Raw genomic sequence first — 17,711 nt, forward strand, 5'->3', positions numbered from 1 at the left:
AATATTCGTTTGCAAACGTTAAAAAATAACTGAAAGCCAAAAGATTTTCTTAATTATCTGTCTCAAATGGATCATAACAGTACAGTTTTAAAAACTATTAGCTATTATAATAACAAATATTTTAATTTCATTTCCAATTTACTTGTTTGTTGAGAGATGAGACTGATGTAGTGTTATTCTGTATCTTTTTAATAACCCCTGTACATCCAAAAGGAATAAAACATAGGTAGTTGCTGTTTGTTTCTTTAATTTAACTTAATTTTATCTCTACTTATTTAAGTTGACATAATTTCTGTGTTGAAGTTAAATAAAATATATTTTTTCATTATAAGATATATTTAATTTTACTTATCATCCTTAGGGCCCACTCCTCATTTATATTAAGGTTTGCATCATTAGAACAAATAAGAGAGGAAAAACGATAAAATAGATTCTATTTTACCTTTATAACTCCATCTGTATCTGTTCGAAAATTGAAGTCTCCAAAAAGAAAGTAAGGTGCTCGTCCATGTATGTCATTATGGAAGCGCTGCAGAGTGTGCTCTAAAGCTCTGCGTCTATTTTGACAATAGACTGATGGAAACGCTTCCATTGCAATAAAGTTTGAAGCATCATGGAACAAATGAATATTTACCAAATCTACAACTGTTCCACTAATTGACCATCTTGTCCTTAAAAAGCCTTTTCTTGACCATTTACACTGTAAATCATATTATTTTAAATACCTATACCAACTCAAATGAAAAATAAAGCTTTTAATTTAATTTCTATGTGAGGTTTCCACTTTTTACAGAAGTATTTTTTCATTCTTTGTAAAAGAAAGCGATTAAATATGTATAATTACCTCAGGAAAGAAATCTTGTGGAAATTTGGCCTTTTCCTTGGTAGCAACAGATTCAATATTTCCTGAATGTATCTCCTTGTCTTCAACCGGTTCAAACTGCAGGTCCTTAAAATTCCATATTAAAATGTCCTTTACTGATTCATGGAAAAAGTAGAAATTTCCAAGGGCCTATTAATTAAAATTTATTATTAAACAAATGGAAACCTCAAGTAAGTTGGATTTTTTCCCAATAGTATATATAGTAACTTACTGTAAAATTTTCAGCTGAACTATAATCCTCATCTAAAAAGATTCTAACTTTATCAAATAGTCGAAGTTCATTACTAGTCATTAACAAACTAACAAAGTTTTCAACATGTTTCATACTGTTTTCATAATTTTTACCCCCGACTTCTTGACAATGAAGAGCCACAAATTTTGGATCAAGTTTGGAAATTGTTAATAAAAATTCTTCTGTCCAAATCTTTAGCATTTGATTGGGCTGGAACAGGAGTCAATAATTTTCTACAAGTGCAATCTGCAATACTACTTACATCTTCAAAGATTGAGCCTACATTAGCTGTGACTAGTAATGTTGGGATTGTTTTAAAACTCATAATTAATTTTTAATCGACTAGGTTATACAACTAATTAAATTATTTCGAATTTACAATTAATTTGTAGACCTACGAGGGCTTCGTGTGTTTTATGGCTTCTTTACTTTTTCGTCTGCACATTTTTCTGAATGTATGTTAACACTCTGTTTTATAAATTATTAGCAATGATTTAAAAACTGTTTAAACTTATTTACAAATACTTTTATTTATATTCATTACTACAGTTTTATTTTTATTACTACTTTATCTGATTTGTGTTAATCTGCGCAAGCGTATTTCTATTGAACTGAAAATTGTAATTTCTGCATCCTAAATACGAGGTAACTGATAAAAGTTATTGATTGAAGTCTTACCGAAAAGCAATTATGTAATAAATCAACTTATTATTTTTCAAATAAAATAATATACAAATCAATCAGATAGTATTTTATACATTTACTTCAATTTAATTTTGAAAATATTTTGGATTGAATAGTAATTTACTGATTTAGTATAAAAAAACTTGTTGAAGTTCCCCTATATAATCGGTTTGACGTTTAATGTTTAAATTATTAACCAACATACTTAACCTTACTTTTTTGGGTCTTTATAGGTGTTTTGTTATCGATTTTTTTGTATTACAACTTTCAAATACGAAAAAACACAAATTTTAGAATGGTAAATCATCGTTTAGTGTTATTTCTAGGGCTTCTTCAATTGGGATTAACAGAAAATGTACTTATGACTGAAGTATTTGAAATAACCGTTGACCCGTTTATGTTTAACTGGACATTAGAAGGTAAAACTGTAAAGTTGAACGCCAAAAGTATATTAAAATGTTGTCTTTTAGATGTAAATAACCAGTACGTTTATCAGCCCTCATTATTAAATTCCCCCGACTTACCATCATGGGTAAATTATCGATACAGTGAGCGTCATCAAGCTGGTTTTCTCTTTGGTGTACCTCCAAATAAGCATAATGCAGAGATTTTATTACAAATTATTGCCCTCAATAGAAAAAACTACGAAACTAGACAAAGTGTTTTACCAATTCGTATTACAGAGAAATTAAATCCTGCAAGGAACGAGGTTCAACTTAAAATCGATAATTTAAATGTAGAAGATATGTTTGATACTGAAAGAATGAATCGTTTAAAGGACGTTTTCAGAAAGAAGTTATGGAGAGAAAGTGATGAAGATCTATATGTAACATTTTTGGCTTCTGCTATTCAAATGGGAGCAAGATTACCACCAAATCCAAAAGAAGGAGAGGGGTAAATTTACAGCGTCGTTTTTGATGATGATAAATAAACTTTTCGATTTTTATTTCTCTTTTACAGTGTTGTTATAAGGATTGGAAGCATTGCACCTTTTTCTATGGAATTAATTGAATTACAAGCTGAAGTTAAACCACTGGAAAAAGTACCACTGTGCCCCAGAGATTTTAAAAGGACCACTGTTGAAAGATACTTTAGGGAAGCAGGATTTGCATTAGATTGGTGCACTTTCCGTTTGGTAAGACTGTCTTTTTTGACAATGCATAATTATTAATGTTACCTATATGCTTTCAGTTTCCTGACAACAGTTCTTCTGTACTACAGTCAACCACAACTGTAGAAAAACTTTCAAGCAATGGAAGGGAGTACAACTTTGAGGATCACTGGGAATCATTTTCACGTGGTACAATCCCAAGAAGAAGTTATTCAAAGGAATTTGCTTTTTCTGTTTTACTTCCTTTATTTTTGCTGGTTTTATTGGGTCTTCTGTTGTCCCTAGTTTTGTGTTTTCATCATGAGGGCATGTAAGTTTTTCGTAACGATAGTTTATTGAAAAACGATTTAAAAACTTGTTATTATTTTCAACACTAAGATATTGAAAATTTTCTGTAATTACAGAGAAGACGAAGAAAGTGAAGTTTTCTTTGAAAATATATTTCATATTTGTACCGATTATTTTCACAAAAAGAGGTAAAAGGTTTTGTCCTCTGAATTAGCTTCCAATATCTAACACAATAATAATTTGGTTTTTCTTTTTTAGTATTTGCTCTTAAATTTTTATTGTTTTTTAAGAAGCTATTATAAACTTAAACTAATAAATCAATTTTCGCTTTTAAATTTAATCCAAAAGTAAAAAGTTCGTATATTTTAAATATTTTTTTTTGTTCTAGATTCAAAGAAATGGAAAGAAAGGCAACTGATACTGAAACTAATAAAATTTCCAACGATCATTTCGCTCTTGAAACAGCTATAAACGACTTACCATCTTTAAATGGTCTTAACTTTTCTCCAAATTTATCTATAAAGTCAAGAAGCATTACAGGAAGTCCTACGTTTCCTTTAAGTTCAGATGTTCACATGAGACCCAGTCCTCCTCCCTATGTCAGGCCCAAATTTAAGCCTGGCTTGTGACATGAAGATGATTCTGGAAAAACATGGTATTGTTAAAGTTTATTTTAATTTTTTTGCTTGCATTTGTTATTATAGGGATATAACGTAATCATCATTTTCTTAAAAATAGCTGCTGAGTCTTTTTAACTTAAACCTTCTTCTTTTATTTCTTATTGTTTTTTAAAATGTATGTGACATGTAATAAGTAATATGTTATTTTTTTTATTCTGTGATAAGTATCTAGTCATTGATGGCTGTAATATGGGAAGAATTAATAGTAGAATCTGACTTTTTTGTGTGTTTTTATTTTATAACAACAATAATCTTAATTATATTCTGTATGTATTCTAAAAATAAAAATATCAAACAGACTTGACGAGTACTTTTCTTTGAATATTTCAGGCATTTGATAGTTGGAGATTTGCAGCATTTTTAAAGACTTTTGTTTCTTTAAGCGAAGGTTTAGTTTGTTTACGGTATACGGTGGCCTAGCATAATTGAATATGATGTTCACATTATGCGGAGTTCATACTACCGGGGGTGTACTGTATTAACGTCAAATAGAAAAAAGAATACAAAAATACATAATTTGCAGTCTTTCAGAATGAGATAGATAATAATTATCACACAAATTTTAACATATGGGACATTCTTTCCAAGTGAAATGATTGGAAAACTTCAATACATTAACGAAGTTTTTCTTTTACTAATTGTATAATACGAAAAATATATTCTGCGCAATTAATACGTATATCCTTACATTGTTTTATGTATACACATAATTTACTTAAACACTGAAAGACATGATGTGACCACCACTGTTTGGCCAATTGTCTGTATCACTATCAGGGTCGCCCTCGTTGTCTTGGGTCGTTTCTGCTTGAGACGGATAAGTATTAGAGTCTCCATGAGCAGTCACATAACATGTAGACTCCACTTTGCTTGTATTAATAGAACATCCAATGTTATCCATACCCTCCAGAGCTTTTTGATTCGAAGGATCAATCCTTAAAAGGCTACGTTACTTTTTATTTATTGCTTGTAGCAATTGCATACCTTAGGGCAACGTTGTAGTGATGAAAAGCCTCCTCATCCTTTTGAAGTCGAACATAACAGTCTGCTAACAGTTGGTGTAGTTTGGAAGAAGAAGTGTTATCAATGATTTTCTTTATTAATTTTATGGCATCTTCAAAGGCGTGCTCTTGTTTCAAAATATCGATTAGAAGGTAAACAGCTGGTAAATAGGGCGAATCACCACTTATAGCTTTTTCGAGGATTCCCTTTGCTTTAGTTGCATTCATAGTATCTTTCAACAAGGCTGATGCGTATAACTGTTTAAAAAAAATTCTTTTTACATCCGTTGCGCAGTTGGAAAGTTTTAAACACGTACCGTAAGTGAAGGGGGACTGTTATTGAGTTGTTTACATGCGTTATTAGCAGCAGCAATACCCTCTCTTAAGCGACTAGTGGCTAAGTAGAGTTGAACTAAATCCTTGTGCAAATCAAATCTTACAAAAAAGAAAATAAATATAAATGTTTTAAGCATTTTTTCAAAAGTTTGATCAATGATTTTTAATTACAATCTATAGACACAAAAAAAGTAACGTGTATCATACTGAATACACTAAAAATTAATTTTGTTTTGTTCTTAATTTTGGTTGTCAAAATGGGCCTCCAATATGTAATAAAATTCATTAGATACCTATTTTACAATTCAAAAAATTATTACAGTTTAGTCGCAAAATTGCACAAAAGATATGCAGCTTGAAGTTTTAAGCAGACCCCTTATTACCTGTAAGGACAAATAAGTAAAGCCTGTCTTAAGTCTGAAGATGCATCATAAAATTTGTTAAGCTGTGTGTACATTCTGGCCTTAAGCAGATAAGCTTCGACACTTTTTTCAATTTTGCAGGCTTGTTCTGTTAAAAATACGGCCAATTCATATTTCTTTTGAGAATACATGTAGTATGCCATCACTGTCCAGTCCTCATGTGATAATAACGAAGTATCATTATCAGTTGGCATTAATTTTTCCAAATCCTTTAAATACTCTTTATCATTTGAAGTTGTTAATAAATTAGCTAATAAATCTCGTCCAGTTTTCAGAAAAGGGTTTAATCTTACAGCCTGTAATTTTTTTATGTTACCTACTTTACTTTATTAAAAACACGAATGTTTCAAAACAATTTTAACTTACTCTTTGTAGAGCTGATATGGCAGCATTTTCATTACATAAATAGTGGTAGCAGTACCCCATATTAACTAAAAGATTAACATTGTCTTTTAGCATGCCAGTGCAGTCTAAACTTTTGAATATCATAATGGCGTTATTGAAATCTCTAGCATGCATCTGAGTCTTAGCTCTCAACCATAAGTTAATCCAATTAATTTCATTGGTAACATCAACCATTAGAGCATTAACTTCAACTCCCTAAAACATTTACCTATAATAACAAAATTTTCACTTTTGTTAAGGAAAAGTATAAGTACCTTTACATCTAACATTAAAAGATTTTCTGCAGTTTCTAAAGCCAATGGACACTCTTTTAGTGTTTCTTTAAAACATGTTATAGCTGCCCTATCTTGGTTAACATCTTTATATAAGTTACCTAAAGCCATGTTAACTTTGGGAGTCCTATTTCTAGCTGGAATGCTTTCTAATATTTCAATAGCATTTAAAAAACGTTTAAGCTTTATGTAACACTTATACATTTTAAACTTTATTTCGGTATCAGTCATAAGTTTTAGTTCATCTATGTTTTTGTTTGAGGAACTTTTTATTTTTGTCATGTATTTTCGTGTTTGCAAAGCTTGACTGTAATTTTTTTCGGCAATTTCGTAACGCTCCACATGGAACAGGGCTTCTGCATAATAAACATGGAGTTGAAATTTTTGTGAAGGTGTTGCAAAGTCTGGTTTCTGTTCACAAACTGTTACGGTAAGTTCTGCCTAAAAGATATGGGGTTTTCTAGATGCAAATACTAAATTTGATAAACAAAACTTACCAATTTAACCACGTTTGAGTAAAGTTCGTGATTGTGCAAGATGGAAATGTGCTTTAGAATGTTATTCATATTTGGTTCTTCAGTTGAGGTAGATAATATTTTAAATTATACGTTAAGAGTTTACAACAGTGATTTTCTGGACAAACACAAATGGTAAAACTAAACTAAAATATGTGTTTATTTTCGTAAAAACGGCATTTTTTGTTAAATTTGTAAACTTACTTTTCGATTAATTTACTGAGGTTAGTTTTGTATTTTAACTGTCTATGGGAACAAATTTTATTGAATTATCACAGAAGTGAATAACATTTCCCTAGTTGACCTATGAGCAAACATGTATTCATTAATCCAACCGTGATGCATTTAATTAAATACCACTGTCATTAATTAAAGCTTAGTTTTGCCAAAAACACAAAGTTTAAAATTTGTTGGTTGGAAATGACAGTATATTATCACAAGATTCTCTAAAAAAGAATCGTTAAATTTATTATGTCCAGTAGTAGAATATTTTTGTATTTCGCATATGGAAGTAATTTATCTCAAAATCGAATTCGTCAGAATTGTCCAAGTGCTCGTCGTAAAACACTTGCCAAATTAGAAAATTATCGTTTAGACTTTATTACGTTCGCATCTGGTTGGAATGGGGCCATTGCAACCATAGTACCACACAGAGATTTGGAAGTATGGGGGGCTATTTGGGAAATCAATTTGGACGATTTAGCTCGTTTAGATTGTCAAGAAGGGGTACATAATAACATGTATTACCCTTTGGATGTGGACGTCATTTTGATGGACGATTCAAAATTAACTTGTCGAACTTATATTCAAACAGTAGTGCCCAATTTTTTTCACGATATAAAAAAATTGCCCATGAACAGACGACCATCTCGTCGGTATCTTAAAACCATTTTAGAGGGTGCAATGGAAAGTGGAATAACGGGGAAATATATGAACTTTTTAAAAACAATTCCTCATAATGAAATTTGAGTAAAAAATATTAATTTGTTAAGTCAATAAGTTCCTTGTTCTTCTTTAATGTACCACAGAATTATTTTAATTTTAATATTTGTTCGTAAAATTTGCCTGATTTTAATTAATTTTAAAACACTATTCATCTTCGTTTCTTCGTGTTACTTGAGATCAATAAAAAGGGAAAGTAAAAAATACATACTGTTTATTATCATATTAATAAACATCGGCGATAATTTACAATTTCAATCCTTAATGGGTACACCAAAGGCTGTTTTATAATGATAATGACATACATGTGTGACAATTAAACATTTGTACCGTTGCTCCTTTTATGAGGCTGAAGGAAAAGGCTTTTGATATGCGGGCCTCCATTAGAAGTCCTGCCACCTCCGTTTGTTACTTCGAGGGTTGTTGTAGTTATGTCGGAAATGCATGATTCGCGTTTATGGTACGAAATCAAGGGCTGACTATACAATCTGAAAATAAAAACATGTTAAGTTTTAGTTACGTTAAACTTAACAGAATTAATTTATTTTTAAAAATTGTAGTACTCTTAATCTCGACTTACATTTTAATTTAACAGAAGTGTTTAACAATCTAATTAGAATTTTAAAATAAAATAATTCGAAGTGGTCTGTATTCTGGCGAAACTGCCAGACGCGGATCGCGATTTCGATCTTTCTGGATCTCATCAGCGCGGCGCAGGCAGCTCCGACAGAACGCAGACTAACTTTTACCTGCTGATTTAACAGTGCCTTTTAGAAAATACTACAAATGGCGCAGTAAACGCCATCTGTAGCACGTTGCTACATTTTAGGATTACGTATGCTCCAACCAGGTCCACTTGTGTGGATATCTACTTGGTGAAAACGAATCCCGGCGTAGCCAACCTCAACGTGATAGGCACGTTAGCTTAATCGAATAAAATAATTCGAAGTGGTCTGTATTCTATCGAGATTCTACAGATGGCGTTTACTGCGCCATTTGTAGTATTTTCTAAAACGCACTGTTAAATCAGCAGGTAAAAGTTGGTCTGTGTTCTGTCGGGGCTGCCGGCGATGAGCTGATGGGATCCAAAAAGATCGAAATCGCGATCCGCGTCTGGCAGTTTCGTGCCTATCACGTTGAGATTGGCTACGCCGGGATTCGTTTTCACCAAGTAGATATCCACACAAGTGGACCTTGTTTGGGAGCATACGTAATCCTAAAATGTAGCATCGTGCTACAGATGGCGTTTACTACGCCATTTGTAGTATTTTCTAAGATTTTTAAAAGTCAGCAATATTTGTTTGTTAATTTCATTGTGAATTAGTTAATTCCGTACTGTACCTTCCAATTCTATTTTTGGAAACAGAAAAAAATAAAACTTTCATCTTTACGAACCAATAAATAAAGTCGGAAATTATATTAAGGAGTTATTTGCCGTAAACGGGAGAGAAATCCCCATAAAGTACACTATGAGGTATTAAAGAAACTTATTATGTGTAATAATATTGTTTTATTTTGATGTAAAAATTATTACCAAGAAAATAGGTACAGTTATAAAGTTGTTGTTAATAATCAAGCAAGTTTGTACATCTACTAAATCACAAGCAACATTAAAAAGGTTATTCTACATTAGAAGCAGTACTTTTAGATTTCAAAGTGTATTCCATATTGTATGAAAGGACTTTAACTAGTAAAATTTTACGATTTTGCTTTTAAAACTTCTAAAATTTTAAAGTAGCTTGTAAATACTGACTTTCTTAAAAATGTGTTCTATGTTATTACTTATATTTTTGTTGTTTGAAAAAGTTAGAGATTCTATTAGTACGTTAGATTATTGGCTCAAAGTAATCTATTTTCGTGGATTATCTTCATATATTTGACAATATTTTTTTAAGTACAAAACAGTTCCAGTTTCAAACAAGATTTATATAAACTTTCCAGGCAAGTTCAGAGTTATCCGGCATTAGAAATGTTAAGTTTGTAAATAAAAAAATATTTATAATCACAGTTTTTGTATTGCATGTTTTTCCATAATTTCAACAAATTTTATGGCAATGATTGAACTTAGAATTAAGTTGTAGAAAAACTTTTAATAGAACCTTGAAATACAAGCAGAAAAGTGAAATTAAAATATAATTTAGCTTTATGTAGGCCGTTATTTACCCCTGACGAATTGGCTCTAAAAATACGCATTTCTTGATCAACTAAAATAAGAAAGAAAAATAAAAGCAGAAGCTTCAACTTGATTAAACTGTTTCCTCTTTTTAAATTAGGAATCGTAAGTAAATAATAACACGCATTATACTTAAAAGTACTTAAAAAATAGGACAATTCAATTCAGTGCTGCACATTAATTTTGAATATGCACAAAAAGGCTCTTGCAACAACAATTAATTACCAAAATAATAATATTACTCATATCACAAACCATAAAGCCGGATAACTGTGAACTTACCCGAGCATTTTCACTTCTTTCATTATCTGTTTCTCGCTTTTTTCGCATGTTTAAGGTACCCGAAACATGCGCCCTTTCGTTTATTTTTTATTATTCAGTTCAAGTCTATCTGAAGTGACATGGAGGACAGAAAGATTGACCAACATCATGCCTGCGACACTGAAACAAAACAGTTACAAATAAATTGACCACGAACAGTACTTTTGAAATCAAAAATTTTTGTGTTATAAGCGATGAACTTTTTTAATGTATATTAGGGAATATTAGGGATGAAAATATCACTTGTTTTTCCGAAAACTCAAAAAAAAGTGTCTAAAACTTCTCAAAATTGCATTCATATGAACAAATGGTTGTTGTATTTTCTAATAGAATATCCAAGAAATACTAAGACATATTCAATAAAATTGTATGATTTGTTGTCAATTAGTTTCATTTCATCACCCCCGGTTACAATATGAAGTTGCTTGTCATCTAAATTGAAAATGATGCATTTCATTGTTTTAACTTTTTACGTTTTCGACTTCAATTGCGTCATCTAGACGATTAATTTGGTTTCATATGAGCGAGAATTTTTGGAATATTGAATCACGTTTCTGTCTCTAAAATTGAATTTCTGCATCCATTTTTTTTTTCGGAATGTCCACGCTGTCCAGTTAGTAGTAATAAAGTAAAAAAAAAAAATTGATGTTCATTTTTTCGTGTTCTCATGTGAACTGCTTTGAAATTTCAAAGCATTCTGATCACGGCCGCACGAATAAATCTATCAGAATCTCTTTTTTATTATTGGGTTACCTTTTTCAATTTTACTGTCAAAATGGGCTGTACCTATATACCTTCTTTATTAATTATCTCTTTGAATAAACTAAAGTATTTTTAAACATATAAACATATTAATTAATAAAGTTATCGCAACTTCTAAGACTTCTGTGTGATGTCAAATAGGTACATTTTGGCATTATTTTTGTAAAACAATATAATAAACATAAAAATTCGCTCGTGAAATTATTTGCAGATGGAAGATGTTTGCTGAACTTTAAGAAGTGATAATTATGTAAAAAAGTACGTGGAATCTCATGGTAGCAACGGTTTTCGAGTGCGATGTCATGTAGGTACATTCCAGCATTATTTTTGTAAAACAATATAAAACAATTTAAACATTAAAATGCGCTCGTGAAATTACTTGGAGATGGAAGATGTTTGCTAAGCTTTAAAAAGTGATAATCATGTAAAAAAGTACGCAGAATCTCATGGTGGCATCGGTTTTCGAGTGCGATGTTAAATAGGCACATTCCGGCATTATTTTTGTAAAACAATTTATACATAAAAAGCGCTTGTGAAATTATTTGGAGATGGAAGACGTTTGCTAAACTTTAATAAGTGATGAATATGCAAAAAAGTACGTAGAATATCATGGTGGCATATGTTAAATAATTTGAACAAGAAAACATTCGTAATGGAGGTATTTACTATCCCTTACATGAAATCACGTATGGGCAATTATTATTTTGTTTTAATTAATCATATAAGGCCCTCCCCATTACCCTTTCCATTTTACTCTACCCACGGGGTTTAATTCCTTTGTCGGCTCTGATCATTTATAAAACCACCTGAAACTTATTAATTAAAATAATACGCAGTACAATATAATTTTGTTTAGAAAATTAATTAAAAATCAATAAAACCCTTTAAATTTAACGATAACATGCAGAATAGATCTTGCAATGAAAATTATATGCATTTAAAGCTGAAATTAGAAATGATGGGGTTTGTTATTTTATTCGCGCAAATGTTAATTAAATTTTTGTTTGAAATAGAAGGACAATTTCTTTTTCCTTTTTTTGGTGTGAATACGAAGATAATGATACCATTTCTTTGTTGTCCTAGGAGGGAAGGATAACGGAGGCACTTAATTAAGAAACTTTTCTTATGGATTTTCGCTTTTTTTTACTAGGATTGCTGTTAACGTTTTTCTATAACAAAAATGATTCGTGTGATGAATTATTTCATTAGTGAAATGCATAAAAGTAAAAAAACAAACAAAAATGAAACAATTTTGGATTGTATCGAATAATAGAAAAGAATTAAACATGTATTACGCGTAAATAAGTGTTGCCATCAGATCTATATAGTGTGTTAAATTTCGAAACGAAATGTTGATATAAATTGGATTTAAGGACTCAGTGGGATGACTGAAACCTTTCAGGCTTGGGTCAAAAGTTTTGGACTTTGAAGATGATCCTTCTGTGTTTTTATTACTTTGTATCCATTTTGCATCATCAGACAAGACGTGACGTTATGGAAGCGGCATTGACAAAAAAATTTTCTATGAAAATAAATAAAAGTAAAACAAAAATACTGGTACGCAAGGGAAGAAAAAATAGGGAAAGAGCGAATATAAAGATAGGAGATGAAAAATCAGAAGAAGTGGCTGATTTTAGGTATCTAGGAAGTTAGTTAAGTCAGGACGGAAGGATTAGCAGGGATATAAAGCAGAAGATAGCGCAGGGTCGTGTCGCCTTTAATAAAAAGAAGTCACTTCTATGGTCGCGAACGGTTAATTTACAAATTTGAAAAAGGTTGTTACAGGTGTATGTTTGGAGCACGACGCTGTACGGGTGCAAAACATGGACAGTGGGCGCGGCGGAAAAGAATAGGTTAGAAGCGTTCGATATGTGGTGTTACAGGCGAATGATGAGGATACCGTGGATAGAGAAGGTTAGAAATGAAGAGGTATTAGAAAGAATAGGAGAACAGAGGACTATGGAAGTCAATAAGAAATAGGCGAGATAGGTTGGCAGGACACCTAGATCTAGTTAGAGACATATTAGAGGCAGAAACGGAAGTTAGGAGGGGTAGAGGTAGTTCTAGATTAAATTACTGTTCGCAAATAGTTAAGGATATGAGTTGTTCTAGTTTTAGGGAAATGCGAACAATAGCCCAGGATAGGAAAGAGTGGAGATGCGTATCGAACCAGTCTTAGGACTGACGACCTTATGATGATGACGCCTAATGAGATTTTTTTGTGTTGATGGAACTATTTATCAATTGCTTTCTTTTATGGAGATTTTTCACACGTCTCTGTAAGAAGTCTCACCAAATTGAAAAATCAGTAAAAGAAAAAATGAGAAAAACTCTTTGAAATCTTCTACTTTTCTGCTTCTACATGACACTGTCGAAATATTGCACTAATAACAGCTGACAGATTTATATGTAGCGATTAGTTTTTGTTATTATTTTAGTGTTTTATTAACATGCAAAAGTAGAATGTTTTTAATGACATACGTTTATTATTATATCGAATAGAACGTACAAAAGAAAAAAAAAATGAAAAATGAAATTCGAAAAAAGCTCAAAAGCTACACAACACTCTCATGCTTTCGTTATTAAACTACCACAGCTTTGCCGTTGTAAGCAGCTCCGTCGGGTGTCGTAAGCAGGTGCCCGGTGGCTTCGTCAGTGGTCACCATGGTCCATTCCGTGAATCTGATAACAAAACATGCAATTCATGCAATGTCAACGATATGCGAATCAATTAAAAAATTTAATTCAAAAAAATACCAAAGCGTTCTCTACTTACTTATCGTTCACGAACGGGGGTTGAAGGGGTTGATAAAAATTGCTAGGCCAAAATTTAAGCAAAATTCTGAGCTTAAATTAGTAGTGTAATGTAGTTCTTAATAGGAATGAAGTATTGACTCGAAAAGAGGGAATACTTTAGGGATATCCAAGGACATACCATTAGCGAAATATTTATTATTTTTTATTATGTTTCTCTGTTTCGTGTGTTGTATAGGATTTTGTATATCGCTGGGTGATAAAAATGAGATTAAATAATTACCTGATGCTTTCAGTTCTTGACCTGGGAGACCAGTCTTTATTTCTACTACCAGATCTGAGACGATTCGCACCCCCTATCGTCTTTGATTCTCTCCAATTGTCGAAATGGTGTCGCAATGTGTTCTGAACTTCTGTGTTCAAAAAGCAGTAAAATAGGGCTACCATAAAACCCTAAAGAGAAAATTTTGGGTCATCTTTTGTACAAAGACACCCGAAAAGTTATAAATCTACTTGTTAATCAACCTCAGCAACGATTAACTTTTTGTTTAAATTAAATTAATATCTTTTTATAGAATCGCTTCTTTCTTTGATATGCACCTACTGGAAAATTGTTTTGTACTTTTTAGCGTGTATTTGTTTAATTTACGACATAGATTTTTATTTATTTTACTTTTTAAAGTCAATTACATGCCTCAGTTTAAGTTCCTTTATTTGTTTCATTGAAACTTAATTTCTAATCTCACAAATAGGTTAACTTAAATGAAGAATATAGAATAGGATTTGGTAATATTTATAATTTTCAGGAAGAAACACTGTTTCGAATAATTTGTAAGTGTAAAATCAGGATCTGAATTATATTTAATTTAATTTCTTTAGTTTTATCTTTAAAAGCAAACAAAGGCAGCTTTGGTTGAAGCATGCGCATAATGGTATATGCGCGATGCCATTACATTATGTTTCGCATATTTGTCGGGTTCGGTGACGCTTATTAATGTAAGTTGTATTCTATTAGAATTAGTAAGTAATTAGTGTAAATTCACGGTGTGGTAATTCATGTTTAACGAATTTACTTTACGTAAACGTTGTTCAAATGACTTTAGTGCCGCAGCAGTAATTAGGAAAATGATTTAAGACTTTCCAAGGTCGTGGCGGACGTTCGAGTTGGTACTCGGTAAGTTTCGTTAAGGAATCTGTAATTACATTTTTACTTGAATTTAATTGTTTTTATGAATGAAAATGTAGAAATTTGTTAAAACAAAGGAAGAATTTATAAATTTAATGGTTTTCATTCATATAAAAAATTGTACATTGTTCGTAATAAAGGTGTTCAGAGGTATCTTCGATCAAAATGGTCCTTGCAAGAAGGATTAATCTCGAACAAAAGAAAGCAAACAGTTTTTGTTTTCTATTATGCATTTGGTTCTTTTGTTTTATTTTTTAATAGGGTGAAAATGGTAAACTAGCGTATAGGTAATAATGAGAAATTATTTTACCTGCGTGGATAGAAAAACCGATCTTGCGTAATCAAAAATGTATTTGACAATGCCAACTTTTGTAGGGCCGGTAATTGTCAGGACGTAGGTTATCCCTAATAAGGGTTTAAGGACTAGAAGCGCCTTAGTTGCTTTGCGATACTGTTGGGTTTCTAACGTGTTCGCCGAACGTAATTTCGTTATCAGTACCCACATTATAGCTACTAAAAATACTAAATTTGCTAATAACACGATAGCTATGGGCGCTTGGTATATCCAGTCTATTGAATGAGGCTTCATCCACGGGCAGTAATGCCATACTGGATCCTGAAAAAGAAAATCGATACATATTGGCACTATTTTTAACTGATTAAACAGTTTTCCGTTTGATAAATTATAACTAATACTATCATTGGAAGCCATGAAGTATTTGAAATAAACAAGTAAAATTCAATTTTAATAATTTTGAATGACGCGCTTGATTTTTAACGTGAAACAGCCGTCAAAAATTTGCATTTCGTTTTAAATTGGCGAAGTTAATTAGGAAGGATGAAATTCCGCGTATTAGTGTCATTCTAATTATTAATTCGACTTGATCACCTACCCGACATAAATCGATTATTACCTCATTATAATTGACACGCAAATCCATTAAAAATGGATTAATATTGAATGGGATGAATTTACGACAAGTCAGACAATGTAATGTGGCAAAAAAATTGCAAAGAATTCAATTCAATTAAAACGACAACGAGTGTCCTGATGCACCGTTGTATATAAATAGAATTTGTTGTTTCAAGTTAAACATGCATACGTACAGGACATGTTCCTTTTAGGAATTAGGTTTGTAACTAATTTTACTTTGCCAAAGTTAATTTTAGAGAGTATTAGGTACTACTGATGATAGAACTTTTGTTATGAATCCCGAATAAGTATGAGGTTTATGTAAAAACAAGAAACTTTAGGTGGTTTATTCTCATCAGCTACTAAAGCAATTAAAAGGTATAGTTAAATAAGAGGAGAGGTTAGGGAGGCTCGAAGTAGGGGATGCCAGGAAACAAATATGGTGGAAGAAAGTATCAGAAATTAGGAACGATGAGTTAGCTCACAGAATGAATAAATATAGGGAAATTGATGAGAAACTGATGCAGGGAAATGATATGGGGAAAGAATTTATGAAAATAAAGGAATCAAGTTATGTGGTAGGATTAAAGGAGATTTGTGGAGAAACTGGCAAGGGTATTGGATACCAAGGTATTTAGAAATAGGAGAGATAAGTTGGTAGGACATATACTCAGGCATGAAGACATGTTAGAGACATATTAGAAGCAGAAACGGGAGTTAAAAATAATAGAGGTAGTCCTAGGCGGATGTGGGATGTTCCAGGTTTAGGGAAATGCGAAGATTAGCTTAGGATAGAAAAGAGTGGAGGTACGTGTCTAACCAAGACCAGCCTTAAGACTGAGGACTTTGTGATGATGATTAATAAGTGTAAGAGTGTAGCAATATAAGTTTGTTTCAATAAAAGTTATAACAGAATTTTAGTATCACAAAAATCCATCTACTGGTGATTTAGCACAGGATTTATTATCTTTTCTATAAAATATATCACACATTATTAGGCGATAAGGCGTACTACGTCTCGCCTAAAACCCTCACTTACTCGGACTTCATAACAATAGAAAGATATTGTAAGCTACCGAAAGGGCAGATTTTGCAAACCCATGTTTCAACTTATGTCGTTATCGCTCGGTCTATATAGATTTATGTTACCTATCGGCTATCAAATAAAATTACCCTATATTACAATCGCGTTTATTCGGGATGATTGAGCTCGTTGCGCTTGTTATTTAATCCATCAATTAGCAAACTGCTAGCTACTCAATATGAAGATTTACAGATTAAGTTAGATGTCCGATAACGTAACGCAATAAATTTGGGTCCGTAAGTTTGTCTCGAAATTTAGAGTGAAAACTAATGTGTAAACTCTCCAATTACTTCATTTTTTTATTGATAAGATAATGTGTTTTTAAGTATACTCTATATGTAATATGTATATGGTGGTTAATCCGACAATATAAAATAATAAAATAAAATAATATATTTTTTCGAATGTATTTGCTACGTATAATTTATTGGTTATTGTACAATTCAGTATTAGATTATGCAAAGCATGGGGCAGAATTTGGTAATATTTCTAATATTTAGTTATTTAGTAGCTTTAGGATATATTTTTAAATATAAAACCAGTACGTATTTGAATTAAGTTTAATTTATTTGGTGTTACTCAGTAATTTGGATGTACAATCCTGCAAAAGCAAAGGCAGCTTTGTATGACGCATGCGTATGGTGGTATTACTGCGATGTTTCGCATTGTGCTTGTTATAAAGTAGACATATTTGACGGGTTCGGTCACGTTTGTTCTGATTTATATAATTATTACTGTTAGATGTTT

General features: G+C 31.6%; 6 protein-coding genes across 8 annotated transcripts in view; 3 read left to right on the forward strand and 3 right to left on the reverse strand.

Annotated features, from left to right (window-relative positions):
* The window catches only part of LOC112905717 (VIP36-like protein), a 7,074-nt gene extending 6,763 nt beyond the window's left edge, over nucleotides 1-311 (forward strand). The window contains exon 5 of the mRNA XM_025978725.1: nucleotides 304-311. Within this exon, the coding sequence (XP_025834510.1) occupies nucleotides 304-311 (8 nt within the window). The remainder of the gene's footprint in view (nucleotides 1-303) is intronic.
* The window catches only part of LOC108734246 (type I inositol 1,4,5-trisphosphate 5-phosphatase), a 12,955-nt gene extending 11,092 nt beyond the window's left edge, over nucleotides 1-1,863 (reverse strand). The window contains exons 1-4 of one of the 2 annotated variants that reach the window (XM_025978751.1): nucleotides 1,378-1,862; nucleotides 1,095-1,325; nucleotides 845-1,012; nucleotides 443-700 (exon numbers count right to left, since the gene is read on the reverse strand). In XM_025978751.1, the coding sequence (XP_025834536.1) occupies nucleotides 443-700; nucleotides 845-1,012; nucleotides 1,095-1,325; nucleotides 1,378-1,440 (720 nt within the window). In that variant the 5' untranslated portion in view covers nucleotides 1,441-1,862. Of the gene's footprint in view, nucleotides 1-442; nucleotides 701-844; nucleotides 1,013-1,094; nucleotides 1,326-1,377 lie in introns of both variants that reach the window. The other variant, XM_025978750.1, reaches the window with a different exon arrangement.
* A 60-nt stretch (nucleotides 1,864-1,923) lies between these two features.
* Nucleotides 1,924-4,177, forward strand: LOC108734250 (alpha-sarcoglycan). Of its 2 annotated transcripts, XM_018465730.2 has the most exons (6): nucleotides 1,924-2,218; nucleotides 2,270-2,693; nucleotides 2,760-2,934; nucleotides 2,991-3,220; nucleotides 3,315-3,386; nucleotides 3,587-4,177. In XM_018465730.2, exons 1-6 carry the CDS (start codon nucleotides 2,095-2,097, stop codon nucleotides 3,825-3,827), a joined length of 1,266 nt encoding a protein of 421 aa, XP_018321232.1. In that variant the 5' UTR covers nucleotides 1,924-2,094; the 3' UTR covers nucleotides 3,828-4,177. The 2 variants fall into 2 exon arrangements, with proteins under 2 accessions (XP_018321232.1, XP_018321233.1); XM_018465731.2 differs by lacking the exon at nucleotides 3,315-3,386 and having other exon boundaries at nucleotides 1,928-2,218.
* Nucleotides 3,751-7,078, reverse strand: LOC108734249 (anaphase-promoting complex subunit 7). The gene is made up of 9 exons (XM_018465729.1): nucleotides 7,034-7,078; nucleotides 6,812-6,975; nucleotides 6,297-6,755; nucleotides 6,004-6,237; nucleotides 5,599-5,933; nucleotides 5,197-5,314; nucleotides 4,863-5,137; nucleotides 4,567-4,813; nucleotides 3,751-3,840 (listed from the first exon to the last, which is right to left on the reverse strand). Exons 2-8 carry the CDS (start codon nucleotides 6,878-6,880, stop codon nucleotides 4,594-4,596), a joined length of 1,710 nt encoding a protein of 569 aa, XP_018321231.1. The 5' UTR covers nucleotides 6,881-6,975; nucleotides 7,034-7,078; the 3' UTR covers nucleotides 3,751-3,840; nucleotides 4,567-4,593.
* Nucleotides 7,079-7,203: 125 nt separating this feature from the next.
* LOC108734187 (gamma-glutamylcyclotransferase-like) lies at nucleotides 7,204-7,955 on the forward strand. Its single transcript, XM_018465619.2, has one exon. It carries the CDS (start codon nucleotides 7,301-7,303, stop codon nucleotides 7,796-7,798), a length of 498 nt encoding a protein of 165 aa, XP_018321121.1. The 5' UTR covers nucleotides 7,204-7,300; the 3' UTR covers nucleotides 7,799-7,955.
* Nucleotides 7,956-7,968: 13 nt separating this feature from the next.
* LOC108734192 (diuretic hormone receptor) overlaps nucleotides 7,969-17,711 on the reverse strand; it is a 97,752-nt gene continuing 88,009 nt past the window's right edge. Inside the window, exons 11-13 of the mRNA XM_025978640.1 lie at nucleotides 15,278-15,583; nucleotides 14,065-14,234; nucleotides 7,969-8,259 (exon numbers count right to left, since the gene is read on the reverse strand). Coding sequence (XP_025834425.1) covers nucleotides 8,088-8,259; nucleotides 14,065-14,234; nucleotides 15,278-15,583 — 648 coding nt within the window. The 3' untranslated portion in view covers nucleotides 7,969-8,087. The remainder of the gene's footprint in view (nucleotides 8,260-14,064; nucleotides 14,235-15,277; nucleotides 15,584-17,711) is intronic.

The sequence above is a fragment of the Agrilus planipennis genome, unplaced genomic scaffold (assembly GCF_000699045.2).
Source record: "Agrilus planipennis isolate EAB-ADULT unplaced genomic scaffold, Apla_2.0 scaffold7, whole genome shotgun sequence".
Classification (NCBI taxonomy): Eukaryota; Metazoa; Arthropoda; class Insecta; order Coleoptera; family Buprestidae; genus Agrilus; species Agrilus planipennis.